This window comes from Notolabrus celidotus, chromosome 21 (assembly GCF_009762535.1).
Source record: "Notolabrus celidotus isolate fNotCel1 chromosome 21, fNotCel1.pri, whole genome shotgun sequence".
Taxonomy (NCBI): Eukaryota; Metazoa; Chordata; class Actinopteri; order Labriformes; family Labridae; genus Notolabrus; species Notolabrus celidotus.
In genome coordinates this window covers 17,671,287-17,695,398 of record NC_048292.1, presented here as the reverse complement: position 1 = coordinate 17,695,398, position 24,112 = coordinate 17,671,287, and the positions used below count along the sequence as shown (strand labels likewise).

Below are 24,112 nucleotides of genomic sequence, written 5' to 3'. Positions count from 1 at the left end.
TGGAAATGCATCCTAGTTTAGTGTTTTATTAAGATTTCAAAATATTATTTAATATATAACAAAAAATCCATACTTTACTGGCCTGATGTGCACAATCCACCCGGGACTTTGAAATGCACTTAAAGGTGCATTTCGACCAAGAGTTCTGGGGTCTTTTAGCCCCCAGAACTACTTTCCCCGGAACTAAAAGGTTCCTGTGCCCCCATTGTTGTCTGCGTTTCGAGCTGAAGTCCCGGGTAGATTGTGCACATCATAAATAACCAAACTATTATACATTCCCAGAAACTCCCTCTGTGTTTCAACAACTGTGTAAACTCAACAAACATCGTAACGGTTAACCGAAAGTCCCAGGACCTTTGAAAAGTACTACCCCCCAAGCAGGGGCTTTTCAGGGGGGAGATTATCTACCCTTGAACTAAATTTAGACCCTGGTTCCTCCGGTTGAAACGCACGTAGTTCAGGGGTTAAGTCCCTAGTTCCGAGGTAAAGTTCCTGCGGTTGAAAAAAGCCTTAAGATAACAAACTGTCCCATCCTAACAGCATTCACTGTAAACAAAATGCAACATCTGTTTCAGATTTTATTATATCTTAAATATGATTCATTTTTCCTGAATGAGCATGTGCCTATTCTGTAACCTTCTGAGCTTCTTTCTTTGTGTCTAGTACTGTAAAGTAACTTCTGTTCCATCATAATGACAAAGCATGTTGTTAGTTCACGAGACTTAGTCATCAGACCAGAGCTTTCCCCACTCCCGTCATGGGTTTCATCATGCTCCCATTCATTCAATCACTCCCTCAGTCAGGAACAGGCAGCAAACTGCTGGCTCCTTCCCCACAGTCAAATGCGTCTAGTTGGTTCAGTCCCCGCAATAATAGCGCTCGGTGCAGATTAGCCGCCTGTGACTGTGTGACATGGTCTGACACAGCAGCGGGAGGTGGAGGTCACAGGGTCTTCTGTAAACGGGAAAACACAAAAGCCTCCGCTGCCGATGCTGTCCGGATGTCATGTTACAAGTGCACAATGGGGCCGAAACACCAAGCGGGGAGCAGATAAAGCTGAGGACTGGTATTCAGCTCTGGAGGATGGTGGGATGTGGTGCAGGAGGTGCATTTAAATAAATAACAAAAAGGAGGGAGGAGGTGGACATGGACCCTGGAATTCTGCCCCCTGATTGTGGACAAGTGAATAAATCAGGATTACTGAAGGTTGAGGACTGCCTCGACAGGACTTCAGGGAAACAAAGGGATCCTTGAAGTAAATCTGAAAATGCAAACTCACCTTGAAGAGGTGAAAGATGAAGCACACAGACCTGTTTCTTTTTAGGGGCAAAATAAAAGAAGACCCACATAAACTGAAACAGACTCCGGGTATCATGATGGATACAGGGACCGACCAAGCATGCAGCACCCCTCAAATATAATTCATCAGAGGCCATGCTTCACAGGACTGCTATCCAATCACTTTCAGCGCTTCCGGCAGCAATTGTAAATGTTGAAAAGGTACAGCTGCAGATGCTGTTCTGTTTACATCTGAATGTCCGAACATCCACCCTGATGTAATGAGATTTCATACACAAACAAACAAACAAACTTACACCTCAAGTCTTCAGGCTAGTGCTATCATAAAAATAAACACTTTGTGCGGCCGCTGCCCTCAGCAGTGACTAAACAAGTGCAGTTTCCAAGAGGCTCCCTAATGTGAGAGAGAGCTGCAAATGCTCACAATTTCTGAGTCTACTTTGATTTTCTGACAGAGCACCTATAAGATTTCACTTCTATTACTTTAACATAAGATGAATTGAGCGGAATCCTTTGCAACCTGAAGCTAGTCAACTTTTGTTACAACAGAAAATAATATAAACACATTAGTACAAACATGTCTCATGCTCTTCAGGTAATTCTTGCTTGAATATAAACTGTTGTACATATTATTCTGCACACTGCCTTTCTTTTTTGCATTGACATCCATATGCCAGACACCACAAGAGCTTGTGTTAGCATTCAAAATAGGCTTAAACCTTTGTAATCTACCTTTGCTCAAATTCCAGCAGCTTACTGCTTGAAAGCGGTTATAAAGCGAGTAGACCTATGATGAATACATGTAAACAATAGCACAACTACCTACACAGCTTGTGCAGTCAACCCCACACAACGGGCTGAATGTAAAGCTCTTTGAAATGACACACACTTGGACTCTTGTTCAAGAAAAGCGTGTTCCAAGATGAAAGCGACGTGTTAGAGAGCAGGAGTGAAGAGCCAGTGGTCAAAAGTTATGTAGATCACAGGATGGAAAGTGATTCAAGGTTTAGGTGTTCAGGTTTTTTGCAAGAGGCAAACAATGAAAGAGCTGTTTCTGCCATTAAGGTATAAGTTTGCAAAGATGGGGATGAAGGAGGAGAGCATCAAGCAGTAAAATATAGAGTAAAGTCAGTGTAAACAAAGACGTGATGCCCTCTACAACAGGGGTTCCCAAAGTGTGGGTCGGGACCCCCTGGAGGGTCGCGAGACACAACTGGGGGGGGTCGTGAGATGACTTCCAGAATGTTATTTTTAACCCTCCTGTTCTGTTGCGGGTCAAATTGACCCTTTTAACAGTCTATTTTAGGCAATTTATGCCTTCCAAACCAGCTAAATGCATCATAAAATTCTGGGCAGCATGTGACAGAAGAGGAGTCGTGTTAATTTATCGACATCACTTCATAAAAAAATTCAAAATGTAAAACAAAATAAACAAAAATCTATGTCATGTTCAACTATTGTATTTATAGTTAGGGCTTTCCAATGTACATTAAAAAAAGTTTTAACATGAATCTTAATGAAAAACGAGTGAGTTATCCTCACTGAACCATGATCTGTGAGAATTGAAGAACACAAATGGACTAAATCTTGATTTAAATGGTTAGTAACGGAGTTAAAAATTAGATTTGAAAAAATGTGTTTGGGGATTTTGACACTTTTGGATAATTGAATATGCCCCGGGTCAAATTGACCCAGGAACATTATTGCTTTTCCAGAGAACGAACATAACAGGAGGGTTAACTTATCTAAAAATAGTACATTTTACCGATTATAGTAAAAAATATCAACAAAAATAGTAGCTAAACTTGATATAAAGCCTTGAAAATAGAAAATGTAATGAGTTTTCTGCCTTACTTGTTGCCAGATGACTCCCAAGTTTAGGGTTAGTGAACAGTTAATTATCAAAAGCATCAGTAGCAGTAGGTTAATTCATAATGGCACAGGAAACACAGACACATGCTCATATAGGTAGGCTGATTTTCTTCAGACCAGCTAAATGAAGCCACATTAAATCCTGTTGAGGGACAGTGGGGTCGCAAGTCTTTGGCACCAATATTTTGGGCGTCACAGGCTAAAATGTTTGGGAACCCCTGCTCTACAAGACAGTAGTTCATCTAACAGTACACAGAGTTCAGTCCACTGGCATGCAAACTCAAAGAATGCACATTTGTTTGAGAAAGCAGGCTGCCATCCATCGGCCTGGCTTAGGACAAAGCTTAAACCCAGTGATACTACATGCTGAGGTCATTCTGACATTCATTTTCATGAATTCCCTAATGGCCTCCGCTCCAGATTCTGAGCTCTCTGGTGGCCGTGGCAAATTAATGCGTGAGGGCTCACAGTGTCAGCCCATAAGAAAGAGGCAGCTCCTGTCTAAAAGGCGGTGTGAGTTTCAGGTTTGGGTTTCACCGCGGGGAGACTGCGAGGATAGGGAGCACAGAGAGGAGGTTGTTAAGGCTAGTTTTGCTCTGGGGACACAAACAGAAGGAAGGAACTGTTTTCCATACCAGTTACCTGGAGCCCTCCCTTCTTTAACCCAACAAGACAGCCTAGTCAGCATTGAACCCATGTGCTATGTAGGACCCATAAATCTCAGTCCTATAGAAACACTCATAGATTTTCCCCACAACACTTGCTGACCACTGCTCCCTCACGATATCGTAAAACACACTCAGGTCTTTGTAGGGAACTGAGCAGGTGGCACACAGCAAACCTGCTCTTGCCTGTCAGTCAAGTAGATCAAGTAGAAGAGGGGGTGCAGTGCTGCTGCTGCTGCTATGTCCCCTGCGATCCTTAAAAACTCTTTGCTATATACTCCACGGCAGCTATCGCCTAGAGTTGAGAAGGGGGGGAGCATAAACTTGCTCAAACAAGCACCGTAACAAAAAGCCTCAGGCACTAGGCCAAAATAACAAGAGCAATGAAGCTAGCTGCTGCCTCCTTGTTGATAGTTTATTAACATACTGTGGCCACATGCAGTGTCAAATGTATAGACTCTGATATTCAAAGTCCTTATGTGACAGTAAGAGGCAGGATGTGTTGTGAAATTCAGGGTACATGTTGCAGAAGTACGATATGACAATCCTAAATGAGGCAGCACATTTAATTATTAATTAATATTAACAAAAACTTTTTATAGATGTTCATCATTCCTGAATAAACTTGCTGACCTAGTTGGGACAAGCTCCCTGTTTTGGGTTGATTTAGACCAGCCCAGTTTTAGCCCCATATTTGACTAAGCAGTGCTGCCATCCCATCAGCTGTTCTAAGTCCCTCCCTCCAGTGGTTTCCGGCTAGTAACAGCCTACCCAATCATTAAGCTGGTTTCCACAGAGCTGGGACAAAAACAAAACTACTTGTTCACACTGTTCTTCTAGAACATTGTATGTGCCAGAAATATACTGTCATTGTGGTCCATTTAAGAGACCCCCCCTGAGTGAAACTGGACAAATGATTCAGCAGTTCAAATAAAGTAAACATGATGACAAACGACTTGAAAAGCAGAACACACTGGATGGTGCCCTAAAAAGTTCAGGCATACCATAGTTGAAACAGACGGGAGGCACTGTATGACACCTGCTGTAACACTTGGCAAACAGCTGCAATGTTCACTTCCATTACCAACATTCATTAAAAAGCAGACTACAACAACCAATATTACACTGATACAAGTTAGGCTGCCTTGTATGTGCCTGCAGACACAGAAGTACAGTGAGACACACAGATCAGGTGGCCATTTTGATGTTGAAATTAACCAGCAGACTAGCCAGCCAAGCTCAGTGGCATTACAAGGTAGCATTTCAAGATGTAGTAATAAAACGCGTTAACGTGTGGTTGTACAGTACACAGCTGTACAGAAACAGAGAGTGATATAAATGATGCAACGACGTCAACATTTTAACGAGAGTAGAACAAAAGACAGCAGCATTTCCAGTTGACGTTAGCCTTACGTTATGTAAACAAGCTCCTGTGTCAACGTGTAAAGGGACAGTTTGACTTCACTGTCAACAACAAGCTGGACAAAGAAACCAAAATGCCTAAAAGGTGTTAATATATTCTGCCAGGTCTATTGGTGGTGCAACAACATGAAAGACATTCCTGGAAAAAGGAGAATAACGTTAGCGTCTGTCGGCCGTTACATTAGTTTTTAAATGTAGACACCAAACCATAATGTTAACGATACACAGAGTTAGAAAAATGCACAAAAAAAAGGGACATTGGAGGAATCTGATTAGCTAACACAGCTGCCCCGATAAGCGACTGAAGGTTCGCAGGACAGAAATAGCTAACACTTGGCTTTGCTAGCAAAATGTTGTTTACACAAAAACATCAGTCATTCACAATGAAAGCTTATTCTTATTTGGGTTACGCAGATAAACAAGCAGCATCATTAAATAGTGGTGTCTCACATTACACATCCACATACATCATGACATAGCTGGCTAGACAGCGATTGAGAGACTGTTGTTTATGTTCAGAAAGGATACAGTTTCACCACATCGGTATCCATTCGCCTTTTACCCGGACTTGGAGACGACATTTTTTGCTCTTTCCACCGCAGAACACCACTTGGTAAACAGAAAGCTAGCCCCCGAAACTGCTAGACAGTCTAGCAAACTGTATTATCCGAAAGTTAACATTTGCTTGCAGAAATGTTCCCAGCAAAACGTCTTCTCAGTTCAATGTCTTCCTGTCCTAGTGAGTAGCTGAGCTAACGTTAGACCTCTGCTGTTCACTGCCTCTCAGCGTTCTGACCATGGTTCTGACAAGCTAGGATCACTCCGCGGGCGACGTCATATGTGCGCGACGAAACGTCACAATAAATGGCCATGTTTGTAGTTTCATCTCAGTCACATCTTGTGTTAAAGCTTTAATTTTACGTACAAGCACAACTTGAAATGACTAAGATTGACATTTTGAAGTTTACGATTTTCAATATAGCACAGAACATCGAACTCTGGACGTTACTTCACCATTAAAACATTCTCAGGGTTTGGCAGTTCACTTTCCCCCCCATTGCTTAGGCATTGCTTCTGTGTTGCATGTTCTCAAAAGGTGACTCATCCAAATGCTGGGACTGGAACCCAGAATATATAACTCAAAATGTTTAGCAACCACCTACAATCCTGTTTTTGACATACATAGTAAGAATAAAAACAAGGAGACCCAATAGAAATACAATTTTCAATAGTACAATCACAACTAAAAATATACAAGCCCTTCAAATAAAGCGTCATATCTAATCAGCTTTGGTGAGAGCAAACACCATCTGTTTACATACAGTTAAAGGTTACCTGTCATTTATATAAAACAGAGAACACGTATACAAACTGCAGAATTCATCCCACTAAACCTAGATGCTAAGATATTTCAAGGCAGCAAAATGGCTGCCACTGAGTACAGAGAGAAGACATCCTACAACAATTAATTCTATTTTTTGATCCAAAGGCACATCTATTTTAAATAACAAAGAAACTTGATGCTTGAAACATGTTTATAAAAATCCTGCAAACCACAATTGAAAGTAATGAACATGTATTTCAAACTCGTATTTTGTTTGGTCAAATTATCCAGAGGAATCACATGTGAAACAAACTTTCAGAGGAGCATTTTATTAAACCCTTTTTTCTCTCTGCTGAGACATCAGCACATGCAAGATAGAGAAGACTGCATTAGCAATGAAATGTCACAGAAAGGCAAAAGAGGAAATACAGGCATTCTAAATCTAATTTAAAACAGGTTTGAAGTACATGGCACATGGTTCTCTCTTCCTGCCAGAAGCAGGATTCTAGCACTGACTAAATGAAGAAAAAAAAAAAGTTAATACTCCAAAAGAATTCAGTTCTTTCCAAAGAGAACATGTATCCTTAACAGTACACACGCACACAAAAATAACTTCCTCACAGCTTTTTCTTTTTTTTTTTGCTTGTCTGGGGTTAATGTTTACTCAAATGACTCAACGTACATTGAAGGTAAACATTACCTTTCCAGTGTCGAGCCATTTGGCTCTTTCTCACCATCAGGAATTCCTTGTTTATTATAACCAACAGAAATCCAGACCATCACGATGTCATGAAGGACAAATGTAGCAGACTTCATAAGAGGTTAATAGAAGATGTCTTCTTTGTAGCCAATTTTAATGCCAAGATGTGTTCTTCTACTTGAAGTCTACTTACACAGGATATAAGGCTTATTAGCCCCCCCAGTGTCTGCACATCCCAGTTTAAATGTGTTAAAGCCACACCGGCATCCTTCACATACTTCACTTTTTACAGAGAAGACACTGAAGACACAATCAACTCTATTTCCCACCAGAAACACTGACTGTAAACACAGATTTAAGGGATGGCATGCAATGATATGTTATGACGCTCCTGTCGTTGGTAGTCCGGACATTGTACCACAAGAGGAGATCAGTTCATCAAATCAGTGTTGCGATGCTGTCTCAATGGAAAACGATCTACTGAGACAAAGAGGATACCTGCCACTGACGAAATATAGCAAACACCTTTTTAGACTTGTCACGAGGGCCCTGTGAGGAAGAGCAGAGAAATATAAGATGTAATATCAGGAGGTAGTGCTAGCTCTGGTAAGCATAAATAGCTGTGCATTATTTCAGTTGCAAAATTCTGAGTTCTTGACTTGCCTGTGCCGGACTCCCTCCAGCTATATTAGAGTTCTTCTTCATGGGCATGAGGAGGTCAAGAGCAGCTTTCCAGCCCTGTTGATGAAGCCCTCCATCCAAAAAGGGGATGGTCCTTGGCGCAACATTCTCCTTTCCCACAGAGACCCAGGGACACCAGTCTCTGTGCTGTGCAAGGGGGTCAAAAGAATTCTTGTGCAAGAGCCCATCCTGAATATTCAGAGAAGTGGGTTAAAATGCTGTCTGTGATTCCCAATTCAAAATGAATAATGCAAAACCTTCTTTTAGTCTAGTCTTGACGTGGATGGATGAGGAAATGTGATTTCTTTCTTTCATTAAAAAAGGAAAAACTGATTCTGTATTCTTTGGGAAACATCTGTGATGTTCTGCTAGGTTCATGCTACTGAATGAAATTTCAGAGGTTTGCGTAAATGTACATTAACCTTCTGTGATCCGACCATTGCTAAACATTGCTTGAATGCTGTGATTTTAAGATTTTTTGCAATTCCTCACTGCCAATTGCTGAAGCCCCTTTAATAAAAATTTTGGAAACTGATTTCAGGGTAACAAATTTCTCGACTAATATGAATGTGGAAAAATCTTTCAGGCGCAAGTAATACTGCAGAGGTAGACTTGAAACTGTGATACTTGCATGAAGCAATGTAAAGCCTCATCTAAAATGCAAGTATAAATAATGTTGATATTGTCGTAATGATGAGTAGCCCTGTTATAATAAGTCAAAATATGGACTCCCAATGGGAAACACAAGACGTGACATCAGCAGTAATGCAAGTTCTTACAGTAGCACCAACTGATGAGAGGCACATCCGTTTCGGAGGGTTTTGTGGGCTGGAAGTGCCTTCAGCCCCAGAGTTGTCGCCTTGTCCTTGATTTCGTGTTGCGGCCCTTTTACCTCTTGTCAAAGGACTTGGCATGTCTTCACTGGGACTTGGAGAGTCCCTGCTTCGGGCGCGCAAACCTACAGGGGAGGAAGTTCCCTCACCCTGCAATGCAGACACAAGAGCATGGTGAAAATGCAGCACACGACAGATTTAATTTATCTGTTAAACACAGGGTAATGTAAGTGAATGCTCAAATTCAAGTTCAAAGCTTACTTGGTCAGAGCGGCTGGAGTCCTGGCTCCTCAGCTTCATGCGACAAGGAGTTGTAACAGGGGTGGATGAGGCTGAGGCTGAGGCTGAGGCAGGCTGGTCCCCCTGACCTTCATGTGTAGCTGCTGAGGCAGTAACTGTTGTTTGTTGAGCAGAGGAGCCTCCACTGTTGTGCACACTATCTCCTTCTTCTTCCAATGCTAGTCCCTCCATCTGGTAGAAGTTCCACAAACCCACCTTGCGCATACAGTACGAACAGGTGAGGATAGGCAGATTCATGGCCTTCACAGCTGGGCTAGAGAAAGAAAAATGTGTGGCTCAAATATGACATCAAAAAACGGTGCCATGTTCACCACATTCTGAATTATCTCTTCTAGATTTTCTTAAAAGAAACAAGCACCCCATCGAGGATTTTTGTGGTCTTAGGTTGATTAATGGCAATATCAGATTGTCTAGATACTGTGACCGTAAAACATTTAAGGAATTATTAAGGAGACAACAACAGCAGTAGAGGAGTTTCATCTCACCTTGCAGCCCATCCACATAGAGAAACAATACATGCAGCCACCTGGACTGCCAAAGGTTCAGTACATAGAGTCACTCTCTTCCTTTTTTGTTCTTCTTCAATCAGCTGCAATAAAACACTCACGACATCCTCGGTCAGTGCCTGCAAAGGAAAAGTGGACGTAAAAGACATGTCAACAGCTGAAAATCTTTCTTTTTAAACATCTATGTGTAGAGTTAATATTTCCTTCAACAGATCTGACTTTCCATTCAATAACTTTCTGAAAAGGTTATTTCACTAAGTATTTTTTCTGAACACAAAATGATGCCTCTGCTGCCTCACCATAGATTTCAGCTGCTCCGGCTTCATGGCTGGCAGCTGCTGTGCAAGCAGACAGGCGCTCTGGAAGCGCTCCACAAAGGCAGTAAGAAGTGCTTGTGGCTCACAGTCTGGAACCAGCCATAGTCTCTCTGAAAGGGCATCAACATTTACTTTGACCATCATGCTAATAGTTACGAGTCAGTTCAGCTCAAACAACATGGTCCTTTTAGGAATCATGATTAATAATCAATGCTTTCATTACAAAATGTTTGCACCTACCTGGGCATGGAAAGTCAGGCCACGGGCAAAACTTCTCATGCTGCGTCTGAAGCTGTTTCAGTATCTCTGCAATGCGGGATTCATCTAATAACGAAAGAGGGAGAGTTGCTTGACCTTTCATTTTTGGCAGAGTTACAACATCAGAGTAACCTTGCCAAAGAAAAGTGTGCAGTAGCTCTGACATTGTCTTCTTGTGCTGCTTTAGGGTTTTACTCACATTTTTCGAAATCCAAAGTTGGTAGTAGGGATGTACAAAGGAAAGCCTGGCAGCTAGAGCACTTGAGCATATCACAGCCGACATTTATCCAGCCATATCTGGCACAAATCAGGGGGGACAGTGTGCGAGGTTTGCCAGCCCATTTCAAACAGTACCATATTAAGGAAAATGTCTCCCCGACAGAAAATAAGTCTTCTCACTTAAATCATTATAACTCTGAATGAACGTAGATTTATGTACATTCCATGTGAGGATCAATTAAACATCCTAACATACGCAATCAAAATTAGTAAAACAAATTGTATTCATAATTTTCACATAGTCACAACAAAAAAAATCTACTTCATGTACCATACATTTTCTGTCAAAGGTCCCAGTAACTGAAAGGATATTGAATATGATTCCACTCTGGAGAAAAACGCTTCCTTGTTCGTTGCCTCACATGGTGCTTGAGTGTTGCTTTTAACTTCCAGGACATTCAGATCTCCTTGTCTGCTGGAACACACACACAAAAGGAAAACAGGCATTCAGTTTCCCCATTCTTTACATTAAAATCTAAATCAGGGTTCCAATCCGGCCCGCTGAGCGACTTTGCAAAGTGAAAAATGACTTGCCGTTTGCATAATCTGGTTGAGATTCATAAAGACTTTTTAGAGCACTATAAGATGATCCACTAACTACTAAAACTAGCACTACACCCCTGCATACAACACTGTCCAGCAAGCAGACTGTTCCTGCTGGAGCTGAGGGGTCCAGAATAGTCAACTTTACTTTCTTCATTGTCATAATCTATCTGTTCTTATGCAGTAAACATTACACTCTGTGTCAGGTGAGTGGGTAACCTTTGAGCTTGGTATGTTCGCAGCAGGTTTCAGGGTTTAAAGAGTAAAATATTCAGCCCCACTATGAGACTCATCATGGCAAAAAATACAACAGCTGTTTTGTAGAAAGGCAGATCATTAAATGTGAACATTTTCAGAATGTATTTGTACTTTTTTTGCACTAAAACAAAGGGAAACATTTAAAGTTGTCCTTCTCTATAGGTTATTATGTTTAATTTTACTGGTCCGGCCCACTTCAGATCAACTTGTGCTGTATGTGGCCCCTGAACTGAAATGAGTTTGACGCCCCTGATCTAAATAATAAAAAGCGGGTATAAAATGATGACATTTGAAAGGCATTTGTATGCAGAATTCCTGATCTCTCCCAAAGATACACAGTGTGATTAAAAACAGAGAGCTACCAGGAGAGCAGGAGCAGATATCCAGCATGCTACATAAATGGAGATTGCATAACAATGGAGTAAAGCTATGGTAGCTCGTGTAAATGAGTGTTCGTTGGAAAAAGTACAGAAGAAAATGAAATGATCTTGCCTAAACTGGCCATTAATTCCTGGACAAGAAAGAACATTACTCTAGAAAATAATACCAAACGAACAGAGTGTCATGTTTCAGTAAAAGTTTCGATCCCACCCCCTTATCTCCAAGTGTGCATGGCAGTGATAGCACGGCTAGCTACCACAACAAACCTGCCGGTATATACACTAAATAAGAAGTGCAAACAATGAAATGCTTCGAAAACTCTTATACATGGCATACAAGCTCCCAAATCTGTCGCTGTTAAGATTTTTCAGGGCAAAGGAGGCTGACACATGGGCTGAAGTAGCAGAAGTACCAGGCTAAGTGGCTAAGCACACTAGCTAACATCCACTCCTACTTATTAAGTCAGAGCGCGCGCCACTCTTTAAAATTAATGCACCTGTGGGATCCGATAGCTGTCGATGAAACGCCATCATTCAGAAGTTCACGAACTTTCTCCGGCGATGCAATAGAAGACCTCTGTTGATTTGAGTTGCCGAGACGATCCCCACGACTGCCGCCGAGAGTCGCCATGATCGGCTCTGAGGTTCCCCCGGAAAATGAACCCTGAAACGAATCGTTCCGCTTTGATAGACCCCGACTACAACACAAAAGAGCTGTCTGCAGGCTTCTTCTTCACTGCCAGCAAAAACTGTCATTGCTCTAAATCTGTCAGTGCAAACTTACAAAACGTCCATCGTAAATAGGCATGAAGTAGGAATTATTCATCTCAGCTGACAACCAGAGGTAAGGAAGATGATAAAGGCCACTGAAAAAAAAATAATATTTTTTAAATTATCATTCTGAGAAAAGTCAGATTTCTGACTTTTTTCTCAGAATTCTGACTTTTTTCTCAGAGTTCTGACTTTAACTCGATTTAATTTTCATTTCAGAATTCTGACTTTTTCTCAGAATTCAAATTTTTTTCTCAGAGTTCTGACTTAAATCTCAGATTTCTGACTTCAATTCAATTTAATTTTCATCTCATAATTCTGACTTTTTATCATAATTCTGACTTTAATCCCATAATTCTGTCTTTTTACTCAGAATTCTGACTTTTTTTCTCAGAATTCGGACTTTAATCTCATAATTCTGGCTTTTTCTCATAATTCCGACTTTAATCTCATAATTCTGACTCTTTTCTTATACTACTGACTTTTTTCTCATAATTCCGACTGTAATCTCATAATTCTGACTTTTTTTCTCAGAATTCTGACCTTTTATCATAATTCTGACCTTTTTCTCAGAATTCTGACTTTTTACTCAGAATTTAAATTTTTTTCTCAGAGTTCTGACTTAAATCTCAGATTTCTGACTTCAATTCAATTTTCATCTCTAAATTCTGACTTTTTTCTCATAATTCTGACTTCAATCTTAGACTTATGACTTTTTTCTCAGAATAATAATAAAAATGTATTGACCTTAATTTTTTCTTTTTTTTCAGTGGTACTAATCCTGGTGTTGAATATGAATCAGTTAATTTCTTATTAAAAATTGATACACTAGATCAATTAAAGCGCTTGTGAAAAGTTTTAACAGTTGATGAAGCAGACTTAAATTAAGACTGCTGCCTCTTTGCGATCTGCAAAAACAAAAACAACAACAACAACAACAATGGCTTTTAACTTTAAATACCTGCCAACACTACCTATGTGTCTAACAATTTGATTGACAGCATACTCTGTAACAAGCCTTTTATGTTAGTGTCAGAAAACTCAACCACACGTGTAGGACAAGATCAGCTTAGAGAGAAGAGGTAACACTTTGTCCACATGGGGGGGGCGCCAAAACCAACATAAACTGAAAGTTTCCTGCAGGAGCCTTATTTATGTATTTATTTATTCATTCATTCTTACATATGTAGAAAACCATTGGTATTGGTGGCTCAACTTTCCCAATTAACTACCCAGTCTCAATGGTTGGTCAAACAATTGGTCTGTTTTCCTCTCACGCTGAGAGCACCCTCAAAACCTCAAACCCACCACTAGAAACTTCATTTATTGGGGTGAGGGGAACATCATCATCATCTTGAACACAATGTGCATTTTTCTATTTATTGACATGAAAATGAGTTTGGATTGTATTATTGCGTAAATCATTCAGTATACTGCTGCTTATTTTTTCAGGTTGGTTCTGATGCTCTGTGTCTATACTCTGTAGCTGTGGTACAAATAAATTATTATTTTTTAAAATATGGATATTTAGGTAAAAATACAATTTCAACAACTCTCAACTCAACTCAACTTTATTTATATAGCACATTTCATACATAAAAACATGCAGCCCAAAGTGCTTCACAAAATAAGAGAGACAGAAAACAGCAACAATGGTGAAATTATAAAAGGCACGATTATAAATAAAATACTTAGAAATCAAATCAAATCAATACAGTAAAATTAAATGCACCACAGAACGCCACAGGAAGTAATTCCTGCCTGTGGCAATCAGACTGTACAACTCCTCCCTCTGATGACTGAACTATATCCTGTAATCTTTGCAATAACGTGCAATACTCTGAGCAATACACTGTGCAATATCCCTGCCACTTTAATATCCTGTATACAATACCTTTATTCCCAGTGCTTCCGTAGCGAACTGTAACTATTCTGCGTTTCTGTATATACTTATTATTAATCCAATTTATATTATTTCATTCATATTTATATCTTATTTTATTCCTGTGTATAAGAGCATTCTGTAACAACTGAATGAGAATTCTGAGATTTAAGTCAGAATTCTAAGATTAAAATCAAAATTCTAAGATTAAAGTCAGAATTCTGAGAAAAAAGTCAGATGTCAGAATTCTCACTTTTTCCCCAGATTAATAATAAATTTCTAAAAAATTGACATTAATCTTTTTAAATTTTTTTCAGTGGCCATAATCCTCTTCCGTACAGCATTTTACTAGACTTCACTTGGACAGAAAAAATGTTTTTGTTTTGGAGACACGCGCTTGGTCCCGCCCATCTCAAATGACGTAACATCCTAATAACAACCCCTCTGATTGGTCAAGGTTCAGTCGGCCGGGGGGGAAAAAATGTGAATGGCTTCAAAGTGACTAAAATGTGGAATGATTTATGATGTTCTTTCAGCAATCTCGCAGATGTTGTTTTTATTTGATGTGACCAGGACTGGATTGTAAAGGGGACACGATGTCTGACGCTGAAGGAGACCGCAGTCCAGACCAGCTGAACAGATTCCAGAGACTGACAGGCAGGCCGCCGCACGCTGAGACGTTAGCAGGTCGGTCAACAACATTAGCATGACGAGCTAACGATAGATTTTATCTTCACGATGGCTCATCGTGTCTGTCAAATAAACACAGTACGACCAGGGACAGCTCCTCCACTTACAGTGTCATCAAATGCATGTTAAGAATGTTACCATGTTACCCTCACTGCTGACATTGCTAAGCGTAGCGTTTAAGCTAGCACCATCCATTAATTCTGCTTGTTTACCTTTTAATATTCTGTGATCACTCAAAACCAAGTCAAGTCTAAGGTATTACAAATGATCTTAACAATGTCCACCCTTTTAAAACCTTTATAATAGCAGGGCCAACACATTAGATGGTCTTACACACATGGCTGCGTTTTGCTGACCAGCAAAAGCTTAATGCCACATTTGTGGTTCTCTGTGTTTTGAGGGTATCATGGCAGCCAACTGAGATAGATAGACAGACTTTATTTCAGACCCATAGGTCCATATCAGCACAAGAGTAATATAAAAGACTAGAAATAAGTCAAATACATGTCCAGCAAGAAATAAAAAGATCATATGACAACAGTTTACACTATTCATTTTGATTAAAGCATAACAATGCATTTGTTCCAATGTTTCCAAAACTAGACCTTGTGTCACTTAATGTGGGCTGAGTGAGCTCCCTTAAAATTTCATTTTCTGAATCAGCTTAGCGACACATACATTTATACATCAAATTTCTCAGTACAGCATGAAACGTAGGGACATTGTTTGATACAATCATAAAACTTGCACTGGTCCATCTTGGTAGTTTAAGGACAATTCAATATGCATCATTATATGCTACCTAGTGATGTAGTAAAGACCACATTAACCAAGACCAAGACATGTCCAAGACCAGAGTGCACCGAGACCGAGTCAAGACCAAGACCAAGACAAGACCAAGACCATATGTATCAATGAAAAATCATCATGAGAGTAAACAAAATAAAAGACTTGTGTTTATTTTATTTAAGTTTGCTTTGAAAACTATTGACAGCAACAAACAAGGTTTGGTTTTGTCTTTGTTGCCTTTCTTTTGACTCCTTAAGTTTCATTTTATCTCTTATCACAGTAATGACAGGGACACAGAGTGCATCAGTGGTGGTCTGGACCGGTCTTGATATAAAATACGGAGTCTGCCCGTGTCCGAGACCGAGACAAGACCGAGTAAAAATGAATTTGATTCCAAGACGAGACAGAGACCTGAAATAAGCAACCTCGAGACCAAGACCAATCTCGAGTACTACAACACTAATGCTACCTGAAGCTTTTTCATTTTAGCTCTGCTGTAACTGCACCACAAATGGGCAGTATAAAGAGGAGTACAGTAAGCTCTGTTTTAACATTATCTGTGCACATTGGAAATTTACGTGCCAGCATATTAGCCGCTGCCAATAAAGTTTACAGCACTGTCGCTGCAGATCATCATCATCATCACATAAGTCGTTTCTGATAATGTGCCCCAGATATTTGACTTATCCACTACACCAAGCACTTGATCAAAGATACAGAAAGAAGGAAAGTTTAGCCTCTGATCATCCTTGGCTTTCACAATCATTATAACACTCTTTTTGCTGTTGGACTTGATGTCATGCTGCTCACCATAGCTAGAGTATATTCTGAGAAGATTCCCTCAATGTATTTTGTAGTCTTATGAAAATAGTTTGTTAACTTTAGTACATAGCTCAAGGGGATCAATCTTGTTTGAAAAATGATTTACTCCTCTCATCTAGCTACAGAGAAATGTTATGTTACTTTTGGTGCCGTATATGATCCAGATCTCTCTTCATTTGTGGCTGTTGCAGATAAAACTGTGGAGTGAGAAAGCCACTCACACTTGGGGCCCATCAGTTTGTAGAAACCAGTCCAACCAAGGTCCCTCTGACTGATATTGACATGGAGCTACAGAACATGTCCTATAACCCAGCGACCACCAACGTCGCTTTGGATAAAAGCGTCTGATAAATGACATTGTAACATTGTAACATAACCAAGATGGCTCACAGCTGTTGTAGAGAACTTTTCAGAGTTAATTTAACTTTTCTGTAAAACCATTTTAACAACATATGTGATAGTTTTATATTGTTGCTTCTTGTCTTTTCAGTGACACTGTAATAATGCCATGTATGTGTGATAATCTAGACCCTTGCTGGGAAATAGCAAGTGTTCCAGTGTTTTTATTCAGACTCTGTTGAAATAACTATTTATTATTAACCTTTTTTTCTGTAGAACTTTTGGGTTCATCATTCATCTGAGATGGATCCACATTAACCTGAAGCATGTGCTCATATTAAGCTTTCTGAGCACACTTTGATAACTTTAACTTCTTGCCCAGCTTGTCTTTGAATGCACTTATTGTCAGTTTTTGGGGCGAGATGAATGAATGAATTGTTTTCATCTGAGCATCTGACGGCAGTGTTCCAGTGAATAATGGTCTGCTAAGATTCTGAACTTTTGATTAAAGGTTTGAGAGACAAAAATATACAAGATCCAGTGTAGTGAGCTTCTTATTTATTTTCTTGTGTTACAGCACTAAGTTTGTGTTGTGTGTATGTTTGGTCATGCAGCTGCTGTTGCATTCATTTGCTCTGTCTCTATCAGTTATTTTATTATGATGACTCCATAATGATCAAAGAAAGAGGGATGTAGGATGCTTTAACAGTGGATGAACGTGGCTATAGTTTTGCTGTAAATACATATGACTTTACCTTATACCTGTCAATTACATGATTCCTCTCATAACCTCATCAAGTGAACTTTATTCCTCCCTCCCTAGGTCATCGTGCTCCCCCTGCCCGCAGTGGCCACCGCTGTGTCGCTGACAACACTAACCTGTACGTGTTTGGAGGTTACAACCCTGACTACGATGAGTCAGGAGGCCCAGAGAATGAAGACTATCCACTGTTCAGGGAACTGTGGAGGTACCACTTTGCCACAGGCTGCTGGCAGCAGATTCGCACGGAGGGCTACATGCCCACAGAGCTGGCATCTATGTCAGGTGAAAAAAATGATACCTCTTAAAGTTTTGCAACACCTTGCATTCATTTGTATTCTTGACAGAAAACAAGATCAGTTTTCTGGCATGAAACTTGAGGTGTAGATTGAGTTTGGTGTTGTTGTGTTTCTCCAGCTGTTTTGCACGGGAACAACCTCCTGGTGTTTGGGGGCACTGGGATTCCCTTTGGTGAAAACAATGGCAACGACGTACACGTTTGTAATGTGAAGTACAAGCGGTGGTCGCTGCTCAACTGTCGAGGGAAGAAGCCCAATAGAATCTACGGACAGGTAAAACTCCAGTCATTGATTTCATTCAATCAATCAATCAATCAATCAATCTTTATTTCTATAGCGCCAAATCACAACAAACATTGTTTGCCATTGTTTTGCTACATGGCAAGCTTACTGTATGGATTTGAAAATTGTACAGACTCAAGTTTTTCTATCTCTCCACAGGCAATGGTTATTATAAACGGCTTCCTGTATGTGTTTGGAGGAACAACAGGTTACATCTACAGCACAGACCTTCACAGGCTTGACCTGACCACCAGGGAGTGGATCCACCTGAAGCCCAACAACCCTCCTGACGATCTGCCTGAGGAACGGTATGGTGTTTTTACCCTTGGATGTACTTTGAGATCAAACCCAGCAAGGGATCTTTGTAGAAGTGAATTACTGATATGGGATGCTTTTCTTTTTTGTGTCACAGGTACAGACATGAAATAGCTCATGACGGACAGAGGATCTACATTCTAGGAGGGGGAACTTCCTGGACATCGTACCCTTTAGACAAGGTACTACGCAATCTAAAACTAACACTTCAACTTTTACATGTATCTTTATATGACATGGAAAGCAGAATCAAGCAGGCTGTAATTATTATGTTTCATCAATGGCATGTCTGTTTTTTTGCTGAGGAAGAAAAGAGCAATATAGTTGAGTGAAATCACACATTAATGAGCTGTGTAGAGCAATAAATATTCAAGTGGAAAGGTGAACATATTAGAAAACAAGCCTTCAACATTGCCGTATATTTTTTTTTAACAGGTCCATGATCTTTGCAGCTATCAAAGCATTCAAAATAATCATTCCACTTGTGTACCATCCAATTTTATTTTGCACCCAAGCCAAATCCATCCTAACCACTGCACTAAACCCACACTCAGACTCACAGTCAGTGATGTGTCTTTTTAACAGATACATGCTTACAATCTGGAGACCAATTCCTGGGAGGAGATTACAACAAAACCTCATGATAAAATAGGTCTGTATTCTGCACCTCATTACTGCACAAGTCCATGTTGCTCTCATGTCCACCATTCTGAAATGTCTGTGCTTTCCACAGGGTATCCTGCTCCTCGGAGGTGCCATAGCTGTGTACAAATAAGAAGTGGTGAGAGTTTTTAAATATTACCTGCGTACACACATCTTTTCTCCTGGTTCAGAGATAAACAGAGGCTCCTTCTCAAAGCACATCCACAATGTGTTGACTGCATGAACAGTGTCTGATCTCTTCTCTGTTGCAGACGTATTTATCTGTGGAGGATACAATGGGGAACTTATATTAGCTGATCTTTGGAAGATCAACCTGCAGACCTTCCAGTGGAACAAACTTCCAGCTATGATGCCTGAGCCAGCCTACTTCCACTGTGCTGCTGTCACCCCGGTCAGTACAACACTTTCCTACAGAGCCTCTCCTAATACTTGTGCTGTGCTTAAAAAAGAAAAAAACTGCTTGACAGATAATCTTTCATCCTCTGGTCTTTATCTTCTTTGTGGACCCTTTTATTGAGTCATAAAATGATACCTCTGCAATGCGCATTTGCAAGTCATTGTGGTTGTTTTGTTAGCATAGAGGCACCCGGTCCTTCCTGGATTTATACTAATGACTACATGGCACCAAGATCTGCATCATTTTCTCTTTTGCAGAACAGTTGAGAATATTCTGCTGCTACCAACATATAACTGGTAGTGTCGTTATATAGGGAGTTGGAGATCTGCCATTAATGATCCTCTGCAGTAAGTTAGCATGTCTTTGAATGCTAGAATCGGCTCCATTTTAATACAAAGCCCTCTAAGAAGAACTTGACCAGTGTTTCAGTTTAAACAGCGACCCTGTAAACTGGCGACTCTCAGCCAGATGTGTCCCTCACAAACATCTTTAGTTGATCATTAGATGCTAATCTGTTGTATCTTTTAATGATTTTGAGCGCTTGATTTATTCTTTTATCTCGACCCGTTTGGATGACTGTAATGCACTTTACACCGGCATTAACCAGGCCTCCCTCGCTCGCTTACAGTCAGTCCAAAACACGGCTGCTCGCCTTTTAACAGGAACCCGCAAGCATGAACATTTCAGCACCGTTCTCGCATCCCTTCACTGGCTCCCTGTCCATTTTAGAATTAATTTTAAGATTTTAATGGGTTTTTTTTCAGTCACTTCATGGTCTGGCATCTCAGTACATCTCTGACCTCATACACATCTACGCCCCCTCCAGAGCACTGAGGTCTGCTGATCAGATGCGTCTTAAAACGAGGGGTGACCAAGCTTTTTCAGTGGTAGCTCCTAAACTGTGGAGTGAGCTACCCACCCAAGTCAAAATGGCCCCCACCCTGGATACTTTTAAATCACTTCTTAAAACACATTTTTACTCCCTGGCTTTTAATACAGCATGAGAGTTTATGTTGGTCTCTGTTTGTCTTTTAATTTACTGTATTTTAAATTTTACCATTATTTATTTCTACTGTTGGTATTTGTTGTGCAGCACTTTGGTAACCTTGTTGTTTTTAAAATGTGCTTTATAAATAAAATGGATTGGATTGGGATTGGATAATCTAATAAGGATATTTTGACATCTTAATAAAAAACTAAAACAGGATGCATTCCTGAGGACCCCTTCCATGTTTCAATAGCTGTTGTAAACTTGACAACCACTGACACATTCATCTGAGGTCTGCAGTTTACAAAGTCACTCTTTATACCGTAACACTAGGCTGATAGTGATGCATTCACAGTAGGCTCAGAGAACACGATTATTACACAGCTATTAAGTTAGGGATAATGTATGGTTAGCAGGTTGTTATGGGAAAAATAATCCCAACAGGGTGAGACAAGACCCCTCCGCTTCGCGTTAGGGTCTTATCTCATCCTGAAGGGGTTCCGGTGTCAAAGGGTTGTCAAGGGGTTTGGACCAATCAGAATGAAGCATCTTGCACAACCGGAAGATCAGTAAGACAGCCGGGTAATAAATGAAGTGAATTACAGTTGAGTGTGATGTTATTGTGGACAGCAGGTGAAATAAAAACACTGCAGTTATTCTACCAATCAGAAACGTTCAGTGTCGCAGAACCTGCCCCTCATAGTTCCTGGACCTTTTGAAGGTACTATCCTCTAAACAGGGGCTTTTCAGCGGGAGATTAACTACCCCAGAACTAAATTTAGACCCTGGTTCTTTGGTAGAAAAACACATATTTTCCCAAAAATTCACTAGTTCCTGAGGAAATTTCCTTCGGAAGAAAAGCACCTTATGTAGGCAACAGTTTTCTACATGGCCAGTGATTGCCAAACAAGGAGAATTGAACCACAAGCCCACAGGTTTTTACATCCTTCTCTCTCCCTTCCCTATCTTCAGGCTGGCTGTATGTACATCCACGGTGGCGTAGTGAACATCCATGAGAACAAGAGGACTGGCTCTCTGTTTAAGATATGGCTGGCTGTACCCAGTCTGCTGGAGCTCTGCTGGGAGAAGCTCCTAAAGGCCTTCCCACACCTGACTTCACTCCCCACCATGCAGCTGCTCAACCTTGGCCTCACACAGGAACTCATTGAACGCTTGAAATAGGCTGCAAGGAAGGACTAATGAATCAATGAACGAATGGGACCGGAAGGAGATGACAGAGCACATTATTTAAATCACAGGAAAAAAAATCTTGGGGAAATGCCCTCTCCCTCCCCTGCCTAACGTAGCCCGGCCTTAAAACCATAAACAATGGGATGCCTTTTTTCTTTTGGCTCTTATTTTCGCAGTTTAAGTGATAAAGAAAATAAATGTGGAATGTTTTATGGATTTTACTCAAACCTTTCCCTGGCACCATTGTTCCTTACATGATGCCTTTGTGTCAAACTAAAAACAAAATCCTGCTTCTTATCCTCCAAACTGTGGCAGCTGGAAATACTTTCTGTCACCACGTATTCAAAGACTATCCTCTCCTGATTTTAAAAAACCCGCCTTCTCTCGCACTTTTAAGAATTCTGTGCAAAAGAAGAATGCATGTGTATTTATTTGAAGGACTACATCAGTTTTCAAGGGGGGACTCATCACCAGATATTGATGATATTGCTGTTTGCACACTTTGTCCTACATATTTGTGTTCATCTTCATTTTTTAAATAGATTCTATAAAGAAAGCAATGTTTTCAGTCTTAAAGTGTAGGACATTTTGTGTTTCTGCACAACTTAGCTAATTCTCTCATGCTGAAGTGTTTCAAATTCATGTTTTTGTGACCTTCCAGGCAACCTTTAGTTTCAGTTTCCTCACTATGGTACAAAAAAACCACTCCCTGACGCTTTAACCTGCCTGAGTTATGAAGTCACTCACACTGATTTTCATGTTTGTGTAGTTGAAGTTGTTTGTTTTTGTCTCTTAAAAAATGGCCTTGAGGAGTTTTTTTGTTAGTGCTCAGTTAGCTAAAATGTGCAGAAACACTCTGTTCTTCATTAGTGTGTGAAAAAAGTTGAATGATGGTTTTGCTCAGATTGCAAACCTTTAATTTCCCATCATACATTATGTTCTAACCCAGTCTGGAAACCCTTGTTTCTCCAGAGTCAAAGAAAGGTGGGTATCTTAAAGAATACTAAACTCCATCTTGTTAGCTTTCAGCTCTCATTTGTGAACCAAACCATGCAACTCATCACTGTGAATTTGGTGCTCTTTAGAATTCATTTTAAAATGCTTTTATTTGAATAAAGACTTCATTCTGTTCAGACTTTAACGCCCTCTCTGTTGGTGACATTGGATCATTTTTTGCACAGGGAGTTGCTGTAGTAGCAGGGTTATAAAATAAATATTTCTTTATACTGCAGTGCCTTTTTTCAGAGTTTCAGTGAGGCTGAATTTCACTAATTGAGGCAGTATAACAGATTTGCATGTGTAGAAAAAGGGTTTACGCTGAAGATTGTGTTTACAAGTAAGTTAACCTTTTTTGCCATTTTCAACAAGCCATTTCACATAATAACTCAACACATGGGTGGCTAAAACAAAGCAGTTTTCTTTCAATAATGCAGAAGTATTCTGTTCCTGTAGCCAGACTAAGTGGAACTCAGTTAATCCTAAATCCTCTGACAGTGTGTCAAGTTCACACATATCTGAAGTTCTTTTAATTTTAACTGATCTGAATTTAACTGATACCAAAAAATGTTGCATCCTGTACAAAAGAGTGATGACGAAGAATTAAAAGTCATATGGTCATGTGGTCAGTGAAGATGGTTTGATCTGTTTGCACATTTTGCCCCTTAATTTCCTAAATCAAATCACTTTGTGCATGATGTCACTTCCTCCTTCTTCTTCAATTCTCATCACACCTTTACTTTGGGACATAGTTTTAAAGGTAACATGTTGTACAGTAGGCTTGTGTGAATGTTGTGTTTGAGCACAATGTCAATAAAAGTGAGCTGTAAATAGGTCCCTGTTCCTACACTTCCTTTGTTTGGCTAATAGCACAATATACTGATACGAGTATAAACCTTAGACTTAATTAATAAGGTATAAACCTAATCCTAAAACTTGTGACGTGTAAAATATGAATGAAAACAGATATTTTGCAAATCATGTAAACCTTATATTTAATTTTAAAGTAATATTTTTTGTCCTTTATTTGATAGGACAGCTGAAGAGAGACAGGAAATGTGGGGAGTAGAGAGCAGGGGAAGACATGCAGGAAATAGTCGACCGGCTGGGAATCAAACCGGCGACTCCTGTGATGAAGACTGTAGCCTCTATATGTGGGGTGCTTAGACCGCAAGGCCACCAGTGCCCCTTAAATTTAATTTTAAATGATGCAAATACAAACTATTGGATGTTTCAATAAAAAAATATGTTCTCATTTTGAAATTATTGCCAGCAACAAGTTTTTAAAAGT

At 40.1% G+C, this 24,112-nt stretch overlaps 3 protein-coding genes across 6 annotated transcripts in view; 1 reads left to right on the top strand and 2 right to left on the bottom strand.

The window, feature by feature from the left end:
• ube2h (ubiquitin-conjugating enzyme E2H (UBC8 homolog, yeast)) overlaps positions 1–6,080 on the bottom strand; it is a 28,919-nt gene extending 22,839 nt beyond the window's left edge. The window contains exon 1 of the mRNA XM_034673279.1: positions 5,787–6,080. Within this exon, the coding sequence (XP_034529170.1) occupies positions 5,787–5,839 (53 nt within the window). The 5' untranslated portion in view covers positions 5,840–6,080. The remainder of the gene's footprint in view (positions 1–5,786) is intronic.
• Positions 6,081–6,885: 805 nt separating this feature from the next.
• Positions 6,886–12,519, bottom strand: zc3hc1 (zinc finger, C3HC-type containing 1). Of its 2 annotated transcripts, none has more exons than XM_034673275.1 (10): positions 12,135–12,519; positions 10,769–10,868; positions 10,377–10,527; positions 10,160–10,243; positions 9,902–10,029; positions 9,582–9,721; positions 9,058–9,349; positions 8,743–8,946; positions 7,946–8,152; positions 6,886–7,831 (listed from the first exon to the last, which is right to left on the bottom strand). In XM_034673275.1, the coding sequence occupies exons 1-10, from the start codon at positions 12,266–12,268 to the stop codon at positions 7,760–7,762; spliced, it is 1,512 nt and encodes a 503-aa protein (XP_034529166.1). In that variant the 5' UTR covers positions 12,269–12,519; the 3' UTR covers positions 6,886–7,759. The 2 variants fall into 2 exon arrangements, with proteins under 2 accessions (XP_034529166.1, XP_034529165.1); XM_034673274.1 differs by having other exon boundaries at positions 10,769–10,871; positions 12,135–12,496.
• klhdc10 (kelch domain containing 10) lies at positions 12,168–22,966 on the top strand. 3 transcript variants are annotated; one of them, XM_034673277.1, is made up of 10 exons: positions 12,168–12,481; positions 14,864–14,977; positions 17,754–17,975; positions 18,108–18,262; positions 18,431–18,579; positions 18,684–18,768; positions 19,172–19,238; positions 19,320–19,367; positions 19,501–19,640; positions 21,607–22,966. In XM_034673277.1, exons 2-10 carry the CDS (start codon positions 14,887–14,889, stop codon positions 21,814–21,816), a joined length of 1,167 nt encoding a protein of 388 aa, XP_034529168.1. In that variant the 5' UTR covers positions 12,168–12,481; positions 14,864–14,886; the 3' UTR covers positions 21,817–22,966. The 3 variants fall into 3 exon arrangements, with proteins under 3 accessions (XP_034529168.1, XP_034529169.1, XP_034529167.1); XM_034673278.1 differs by lacking the exon at positions 12,168–12,481 and adding an exon at positions 14,724–14,773; XM_034673276.1 differs by lacking the exon at positions 12,168–12,481 and having other exon boundaries at positions 14,725–14,977.
• The last annotated feature ends 1,146 nt before the right edge of the window (positions 22,967–24,112 follow it).

Coding starts and splice junctions, on each gene's coding strand:
- zc3hc1 (XM_034673274.1), bottom strand. CDS start 12,268: ATGGCGACTCTCGGCGGCAGTCGTGGGGATCGTCTCGGCAACTCAAAT. Junction 10,030..10,159: donor GCCTGACTTTCCATGCCCAG/GTAGGTGCAAAC, acceptor ATGCCCTTTCAG/AGAGACTATGGCTGGTTCCA. Junction 8,947..9,057: donor ACTCCAGCCGCTCTGACCAA/GTAAGCTTTGAA, acceptor TCTGCATTGCAG/GGTGAGGGAACTTCCTCCCC.
- klhdc10 (XM_034673277.1), top strand. CDS start 14,887: ATGTCTGACGCTGAAGGAGACCGCAGTCCAGACCAGCTGAACAGATTC. Junction 14,978..17,753: donor GCACGCTGAGACGTTAGCAG/GTCGGTCAACAA, acceptor CTCCCTCCCTAG/GTCATCGTGCTCCCCCTGCC. Junction 18,580..18,683: donor GACGATCTGCCTGAGGAACG/GTATGGTGTTTT, acceptor TTTGTGTCACAG/GTACAGACATGAAATAGCTC.